Below are 9117 nucleotides of genomic sequence, written 5' to 3'. Positions count from 1 at the left end.
AACAAAAATACAAAGTGTTTCATATGCGGTTTGTTCGCAAACATTTCAGAGTATCACTTAAATACAGTTGGCTTGACTTTCCTCTTTGACAGAATAAATAATTGTTCATCGCCTCCAGTTCCTCAAAATAAGACATCTTCATGTTCGATCATGAGCTGCACTACCAGTTTCTGCTGCCTCATGTCGTTCAGAGTTGTCAAAGCGTTCTGCTCCGGAGGCTGCATAAGAGTCGGGCCGAAGACAATCCCCAGGTTCTCTGCGTTCATTAGGTTGTACTTTTCGAATGTTGTTACCCTGGAAGATGCATCAAAACGACAGAGAGATTTTAGTGTTGAAAGGTTTGATTTCGGGGTTGATTCTCCTCAGACTGGCGTCTTTTCAGCATTTCCAATGCCATTACCATACAAGTAGACTTTCAATTTGAGTAACGTGTTTTTTTTTAATACATATTTTTCAATGAACCATAGACAAATTACCATGCATAAAGCAGCAAAAAGGCCATATCTTTTACCTCCAAAATTATTTGAACCCATTGCAAATAGAGAGTCAGTGAGAATATTTTAAATTCTATACCTAATTCGAAAGTGTTTGTGCTGCTCTAAAGCATCCTACTTAACCAGATTAATTGGGAACAGGATTGATTTTTTTTTTCTTTTTTTAGCAGCTCAGCAAGTAAACACAGCAGCTCTCTGCAGCTGGTATGAGGAAACCTTTGGCTTAAAAGCAGCTGTGCATTGTGGATTGCTCACAGCTCAGGCTTCGCTAAAACAGGCTCTGTTTTAGCGTGACGGTGACCCAAAACACACAGCTAATGTGGGGAATAAATAGTGAGCCAACAGAAATATGAACTATTTCAAGTGGAACAGCAAAGCAAGTGTATTGTGGTCGATAATCTGTGAAGGGAGCTAAACATCAGGATGATGTTACATTCAGAAAGGTATGGCTGTATGGCAATGGCATGGCAATCATTTATTAAAATTGTAATAAAAATTATATATATATATATATATATATATATATATATATATATATATATATATATATATATATATATATATATATATTTTTTTTTTTCAAATAAAATTATATTCTTATTATATTATCTCATGGGGGATCGATGATGTGGCGTTTCCAATCAGACAGCAACTTCTTTGTTGACAAAAAAGTAACCTTTTAGGACCTTTTTGAGTTCAACTGCACATACCATCGCTAACCTCTAAATGTGAACAAGCATAATTTTGACAAACAGCATGCAATGCAAAAGCAAGATGTATGTAAATAAAATGTGTGTATACAAGTTAAGCTTACAGCGGGAAATGTCTTTCAGGCAAATTGTGGTGTTGCAGTGATTACAGATGTAACCGTTTTAATACACGAGCTAACCTTTTGAGGTGAGCCATCAGGTAACGTAAGGTTTCGTAGTGCGCCGGGGGAAGCTGCAGCAATCCCTCATGTATCGCCTCCAGTCTGGATTCGGCATTTGGAAGTCCTGCAGGAGCCAAACGATAAGTATATCAAAGCGCCGTCAGGCAGCACCGGCACAGCAACGGCATGGAAATACCACGGAGAGGATCTCTTACTTGCAGCTTGAATAAATTTGGAGTACAAGTCAAATGTAATGACTGGAATGGGAAGGTCTCTCAAGTAGAGCTTCAAAGCACCAGCAATTATGTTGATGTCTGCATAGGCACTGGCACTGATATCCGCCTTCTCACCATCTGTTGTCAAGAAGCAAACAGTGCATGCAGGGGGTTCAAAGGCTGAATTTGGGACAAACGAAAACTGAATGTTCTTGTTTAAACCGCACAATACCAGAAAGCGTTACTTTGTGCAGAACTGCCGCGGAACGCGCCTCTTATTTTAAAGTGAAAACCCCGAGACATAAAATATTACAGAGTTCCCGAGGCAAAGACATTCACGAGCAACAAACCTCGGTCAAAAGCGAGTCGAACGTCCTCAATGTGCTCTGAGAAGCCAGACACTCTGTACAGACCCTCAGATTTCATACCTGCAAGAGACGATTTATAGATGGATCTCAGTGTCAGAAAATATCATTGCAACACAAGGATCATTGGGGTTTATTTTTATTTCAAATAAGTACATTTAAAATTTTTTAGTGCTTTTTGGAGAAAAAAATAATCGACAAAATAACAGAGTAGACAGAAAGATAAAATATGTACAATTTGGATTTCTAACAAAATGGGAGACTAAACAGACCCTTGTTTTCAAGTTCACTTCTTGGAAAAACATGAATGAAAGAGATCCCTAGCATAGAGTGAAGGTGATTACAACTGCAAAAACGTTAATACCTTTAGTTTTTAGCACTTATTCAGTTAATCTTATAAACCTGGTGGTGACGTAAGGCCAAAGATGATCAGAAATGTCTGAAGCATCCCACTGCAAAACCTCCTACTACATTCTTTATTGTACATGGATCCACTGCAAAAAAGTGCTTACAGCTGTGCCATAGCAGCACCTGGACAATTCATCTTTAATGACAGCAGCCATAGGAGATATGACTTAATCTCAAAATACGGTGTGAGGAAAGCACAAAAAAGGGAATATTTACATCCAAGAATAAAACTTCATCCTTAGAAATGACCAAAATTATTTTAAATTAGATGTGCAACATGATTACTTCTCAATGTTACATGAGAAGCAAACATACTCTGAGATGTACCAAATTTATTTACAGTCAGCATTTATTGTTGACAGTTTAATATCATCTCAATGATATGAGAAAATTTTAAAAAAGGCTCAAAGAACAAACTGAGTAAAAAAAAAAAGGTAGTCTGAAGTTTGATTTGACAAGTACTTTTGGAAAAAAGAAGAAAATATGTGCCAAGAGCTGAAACAGAAACATCTGGTCAACATTTTAATATCTTAGAGTCACTTCTAGAGACTCCGGAGAGCCTCTAGATTTTAGAAGTTCAGCTATTAAAGGACAGTTAAGAAAGAGATGTACACATGCTAAAAGTGTACATCTTTTAGCATGTGTACCTCGGTCAAAAGCGAGGTACACATCTTTACCTTAATCTTTACCTTAAAGATTAAGGTAAATCTTTATTTACCTTAATAAATCTTTATTTATTAAGGTAAATAAAGATTTACCTTAATATAAGGTAAATCTTTATGAAGAGGATAAATAGCAGCATTTTTAAATGGTGGTCAAATAAGTTCTGGATCACGGCTCATAGGGTTTTTAAGAGTTGTCTTGGCACATACCTCTGAGTTCGATCTCTCGAATGCACATATCCACCACCATGGGTCTTGTGGTGTTGTGAGCTTTGACAAGGGTGGTGAGATCACAGCTGTACACTTTCTTAATCCTGCGCAGGTCCGGCTGGCAGTCACTGGGAACCAGTTTGGAGCACTGTTTGTGTACATTCAGGCCACAATCTAGCAGAGGAGAGAAAAAAAAATGAGAGAAACGCAAAGAGAAGGAGGGAGAGAGGGAGAGAGACAGAGATAAGCCTCTAGCAGATAGCACAATCTTTGCACTGAGCTTAAAGACAGCAGTTTGAAAAGCTTTCCCAGAGCCAGTGATAAACTGCGCTGTCAGACATCGCAGCTGCAGCTAAGCTGTCCCAGTATGCTGCGCCAAAGGTAGATAATAGCGGATATAACAGCATGGCGGGGGTGTTCTTGTTGTAGTTTTAGTCACATTGAGCCTTTTAGACAGCTGAGAGCGAGAGAGCCGCGGCTGCTCGAGTTACAGAAGGTAAAAGATGGGTGTTCGCCTAAAATCGCTCGTCACAAGAAGTCTCAGATGGGTCCCTGCTGGATTTCTAACCGCAGAAAGACCGAGGGAGGAGAAAAGAAGCAAAAAATAAAGGCTGGTCAGAGTGTGAGAGAGAAGAAAGAAGTTTCTCCAGTTTCCCACCACACATGAGGTGTCTGATGATGCTCGTGTTTGCTTCAGGCTTATCAGCGTGGAAAGTATTGCAACAACAAACGATCTGTTGGGTGGAGGGCAACCAAGGCCACCGATGTAGGTTAAAAATAGTGTCCTAGCAATGAAGAAATCCCATGACCTCTGACAATCCATTATCTCCAATATAAAACCAATCACTTTGTTCTGCCACTATATTTAAAATAAGATGAGAAACCTGCATTTTTTTTATTTTTTTTTTTTTGCTAGTTGAGAAATTGAAAGCCTTAGTAGCTTTTTAAACCTTTAACAGATGCGTCAAAAACAGTTTCCTCGTTATCTTCATGGAAATCACAGGGCAACGATGTAGCAAAAGTGACCTAGTACACATATATTCTGTGATTTCTGTGTATCAGTATCATCAGAACACACTATGCTTTATGAAGAGATACAAGTTTGAGGCTGAATATCATGATAAGGCATTTTCTTTTTTTTTCTTTTTTTTTTTTAGTTTTCAAGCTTCCTGACAAATCATACATACAGTTCAGTTTGTGGAAAATATCACAATTTAATATGGCAGAAAGAACATAAACATTATAAATTCAGAATTTCAACAGAGAAATCAAAAACAAGTTATGCATCATCTAAAAAAAAAAAAAGATACTGAAATGGAAAAGCTGCACAGGAGTAGCTATGCTGTGTAAAAAACAAAATATTATCGTAAAAAGTATTAAATCTGGTTCACGGTCACCATTTCTATCCTTGCACATGTCAGTTTTCTTTGTTGATTTAGATGAACACTTTAAATACCACTAAATGTTCACTGAATCTCTTTTTGTTGCTTTTTACCGTGTTGTTTAAATGAGACTAATACTGGTTCTTTCAAGACTTAGTTACTCAGTGATCTTTATAATAATGGGCAACAATGTCTAACAATAATTTGCTTTCTTTTTCTAGTGAGTAAGTTAAAGAGAGGGCTAGAGTCAGAGAAATAATGACCGAGTCTAAATAAGAGCAAATATCACGAGTAGCAGAACTAATAAGAGCAACTCTCTTCAGTGCTGAAGTCGCTGCTGAAGGAAAATGCTCAAAGTTACTAATCTTTATCAGTGATGTGTTTAAAATAAAGTCAGATAAAGCATAGAAATGTAAGAAGTGCTCAAAATGAAAACGACTTTTTAAACTCATCTAACAAACAATCAGGCTGAAACAGGGAGGAAGACAAAACAGAAAATGAGTACAATATGGAGTACAGAGTTGATCTGTTTTGTTCTTTTGACTTCCTGTATGTCCAAGAGGCAGAATGTGGAAATCTTAGCAATAATATCAAAACGTTAATGTAAGGCTCTATAATGTCTACAGAAGACGCGCTGAGGTTGTTGTTTTATCTAAAGACAGTTTGTAAATGTGAACTAATAATTTTGTCTCAGTAAAACTGTTTTACCAGTTTCTTCTCTACTGAGCAGTAAGTAAGTAAAGACCACTTATCTCTGGACAGCTAGAAAAAAAAAAAAATAAATGTTCAATGATATTCCCATTATAGGCCTAAGAGAGAATTTTGAATTGCCCCAAAAGAATCAGTTTTGTTCAGACAGGTGCATCAGGAATCAGCACTTTTATGTCTCACTTGAAAGTGCTGATTACATAAAAGAAACAATGCAAAAAAGGCTACGAAAAGCTATTAAAAATTATAAATGACACATCCAAGAGAGGCCAGTGTTACCTACAGATAAAGCAATCAGTAATCCCACATTCACGTGTCTCAACGTTACGCAGCTTGAATGCTGCAGAATATATTTACCTGAGCAACGGACACCCTGGGCAATGAGGCCCCACATGAAGTTGGCACAGTACTCGCACCAGTGTGGCCCACGGAAGGTGTGTACCTGTGGTCAGAAATTTCATTATGTTACTCAGTGACCAGTTTAAACTGGGGGCCTTCCTCTCTGACATGGTAGACTGTCAACCCAAAACCACACCGGATGGAACCCCTCACTGACTGGGAGCATGTGTGTGTGTGTGTGTGTGTACACGGGGCAGATTAAAGGATTTATTACAATGCGTCTGGCATCTGCTGCTGGGCAATTGGATACATGCAGGCAAGCGCAGGGGCAGGCCCGAAAGTCAAAATAACAGATGTACACCCTCCCTGCACACTTAGATCACAGATAAGATCATGAAAGGAGCCACAGGCAGCCCCACATGCACATACACACACCTACACACGCACATTGAATAGGTATCGGTGACCTAAGGAGTGCAGAGGTGCAAAAAGCATGTGGCAGGTGGGTGGAAGATCGCTTCAAAGGAGAAGTGAACAAAAAGGTGGCAGTCATTATAAACTGCCAGTAAGTGAAACCAAAGAAAGTAATGCCTAAAATGTTAAAGCACCAAAGGCAAAGTATCCTGTTATTGTCTTGACAGAAAAAAAAAAAAAAAAAGAAACGTGCAGCACTTCAACACTCTCCATATGTTGTCAGCAAATCGGAATCATGAACCAAAAACGCCTCTAAAAGCTTTCAAATCGATGTTAATCAAAGTTTTCTGCTGTTAATGGGTTGTAGTGTAGTGCATCCATTAGTTCCCCTCTGTGCATATGAGTGTCAGCTGGTTGGGTTCTCATGAAAATGGCTGCAGATACATTCTGGAGTCTGTGACAGGACAGGCAAACATCCAGCAAAAACATGCACAGCGGATCCCAGACGTGTACACAAACCGGTATAAGATAAAAAAAAAAAAAAAACCAAGACCAGGATAAATAATTTCTAACGTTCATATTTAATGTGACATATATCCAACAAATAATATAAAAAGTAAAATAAACAGGGTAAGATAACTTTGTTCCTTTAAACTAAAAGTTTGTTGAAATATAAAACGTTTGCCATCAAGTCTTCTTGATTTCAAACTTGCTACTATCAGTAAAATTTGATGGAGCTGAAATAAACTTCATCTGTCTCAGAAAGAGTTTCAAAACCCTTAATCATTAGCGTTATGAACGATTACGCTTTCTTTAGCTGGAGTCGTTTTTTTTTGCAGAGAGACTACAAACACCATACCCACTGATAAACATGGTGGTGGCAGCATGATGCTGGATGAGGGATACTTCTTCAAAAGGACTTTGTTTTTAGTGAACTGCTGGGTCAAAACACCAGTGAGTTTTGACTCCAAACCTTCTTATGTTTGTTGAAAGCTATTTTTTTCAGCACCGCTGTTGGTCTGATCATACATCCAAATCAGCATCGAGACTTGTTGACATCACCATACATTCAAATCAGCTACAGGATGACATCATCAGAGGAAAAGTGATGTTTTGGAAAAGCCATGGCCAGAGTAGTGGCCAGTATCTATAATACTGGGTCACTTCAAAGCGTCTGTGCACAAAGAAATGTCCTCGCAATTTGACAATTTGAGGACTTTTGCAAGGTAAAATGAACCGACGATATTATCAAGGTTAAGATGTGGCATGCTTATAAACCGATGATAAAGACACTGAATACACATGTAAAAACAACATTATTACACAATTTCTTCCACGATTGTCAGTTGAATTGTACCAGATATATTCACATTAAACATAAAAACAGCTTAATAACGAAAACCTATTTTAACAGGTTTTAAAAAGTCGTATGTCCTACGTATCCACAGGATTTCTTCACCAAAATTTTTAAATGTTGAAAAGTCTTTGTTATTTATATAGTAAAAAAAAAGTTAACTATTAGAATTTAAAATTATAAATAACTATTATGAAGCAGATAAAAAATAAAAAAAAAGTCATTTTGTTTCCTCTCACAAAAATTGCTGCTTACCTTGAAGTTGTGAATCTTTTCATAGGAGCTCAGCTTCTCAGGCGTGTCTTTCAAGGCACTCCGTCGCACCACAGGTGAGGAGATCTGTGGACAGGAGGCCAGCAGTTTAATAGGCTTCCACAGCAGATTTCCCTTGCACCCAATCTTGACTCCCAGAGCCAACGCCAGCAGCTCTTGACGCCTCCTCTCCTGTCTTTTAGCCATGCGAGCAATCAGCTCCCCTTCTAAGCCCCCTCTGCTTGCTTCAGCCTCCATGCTTGACTGCACTGGGTCCAGGAGACTGTCCAAGTCTTCTTAGGGGAGCTCTGGAAGAGGGGGTGGGTGTGTGTGTGTGTGAGTGCTGTGCAGCAGATGCTGCTGGCGACAGCCCAGCACACAGATACAAAGTACACCCCACTCTGCTCTGAACAGGAAGAGCTACTGATGACGGTTAGCACCGGAGCTGACTCTGCATCTGGTCTGAGCCCAGTGGCAGCGGAGAGCAAGACGAGCAGGAGGAACAGGATTGGAAGTGGGCGGCCTAAGGGCAGGAGCGTGCCTCAGACAATGGCTCTCATTCACACGCCCAGAAAGGGGAGAGAGAAAGGAGAGGGAACAGCGTCCGCCGGGTTTGGATAAGAGATGTCGAGAGTGAGGTGCTGTCGGGATCGCTTCGCACAGCTCAACAGTTCTCTAAAGAAGGATCAACAGTTCAGACCCAACCTCCGCCCCTCACCCCTCGCTTTTTAGGACAGAGCTCTTTCCCCTTCCGGCCACACGCCACCTCACTTCGCTGGAGTTAGGACTCCATCCGCATGGGGTTCTCAGTCAGCGCGGGGTCGCTTCTAAATGGGTCACTTTGGTTGCTCGAAGACAGACACCAGTTTTTCAAAGCCGGGTCCTTGTAACAAAAACAGATCTTGACCTCCAGCTATGTCCGTCTGCTGGTGGAATTCCCCACGCTGCCGTCCAGACAGGATCTCACAGACTGACTGCAGATTGCTCCTGCCTGTCATGGTCTGCAGTCTGACACAGTCTACACTTCCATACAATTAACTCAGATTGGAAAAGGGATTACAGCCATAATCCTTGCACAAGGAATAATCCAGTAGTACCCAAATCTGAGGAAAAGCCCAATTGGACGATTATTTGCACGTCTCCAGGCATGTAGTTTTTTTTTTCTCTCCAGTGCGGGGCGAGGGGGTTGCTGCTGTTGTCTATGTAAATTCGAAACACACAGAAAGCACCACAAATACACGTCCTCTAAGGGAGGTTTTCCCTAATTAAAATAAAAATGCACAAAGGAATTTTTTTGGTGGAAGCTTTTTAGTGAACACAGGATAAGTAAGAATTACTAGGTTGCAATAACAACACTCCTCATTGTGTGTGTTGTTACTGAGTGAAGATGACTCAAAGACATCTTAAGTGTCAGCGAGGTATTTAAGCTGAGCACTGAGACAC

At 39.8% G+C, this 9117-nt stretch overlaps 1 protein-coding gene across 1 annotated transcript; it reads right to left on the bottom strand.

Annotated features, from left to right (window-relative positions):
- Positions 1-6: 6 nt before the first annotated feature.
- On the bottom strand, positions 7-8024 carry LOC106943591 (beta-chimaerin-like). Its single transcript, XM_015026896.1, has 7 exons — positions 7678-8024; positions 5673-5757; positions 3226-3399; positions 1931-2008; positions 1581-1718; positions 1384-1489; positions 7-294 (listed from the first exon to the last, which is right to left on the bottom strand). The coding sequence occupies exons 1-7, from the start codon at positions 7930-7932 to the stop codon at positions 123-125; spliced, it is 1008 nt and encodes a 335-aa protein (XP_014882382.1). The 5' UTR covers positions 7933-8024; the 3' UTR covers positions 7-122.
- Between the last annotated feature and the right edge of the window lie 1093 nt (positions 8025-9117).

This window comes from Poecilia latipinna, unplaced genomic scaffold (assembly GCF_001443285.1).
Source record: "Poecilia latipinna isolate Pla-1442-1.1 unplaced genomic scaffold, P_latipinna-1.0 Scaffold5521, whole genome shotgun sequence".
Lineage (NCBI taxonomy): Eukaryota > Metazoa > Chordata > Actinopteri > Cyprinodontiformes > Poeciliidae > Poecilia > Poecilia latipinna.
Note: the sequence above shows the minus strand (reverse complement) of the source record. Positions and strands in the feature narration are given on the sequence as shown.

Excerpts from the sequence above, each read along its gene's own strand:
- LOC106943591 (XM_015026896.1), bottom strand. The coding sequence starts at position 7,932 with ATGGAGGCTGAAGCAAGCAGAGGGGGCTTAGAAGGGGAGCTGATTGCT. Across the intron at positions 2,009-3,225 it reads TCGAGAGATCGAACTCAGAG|GTATGAAATCTGAGGGTCTG; the intron begins GTATGTGCCAAG and ends CGTCTCTTGCAG. Across the intron at positions 1,719-1,930 it reads TCGACTCGCTTTTGACCGAG|ATGGTGAGAAGGCGGATATC; the intron begins GTTTGTTGCTCG and ends TCTTGACAACAG.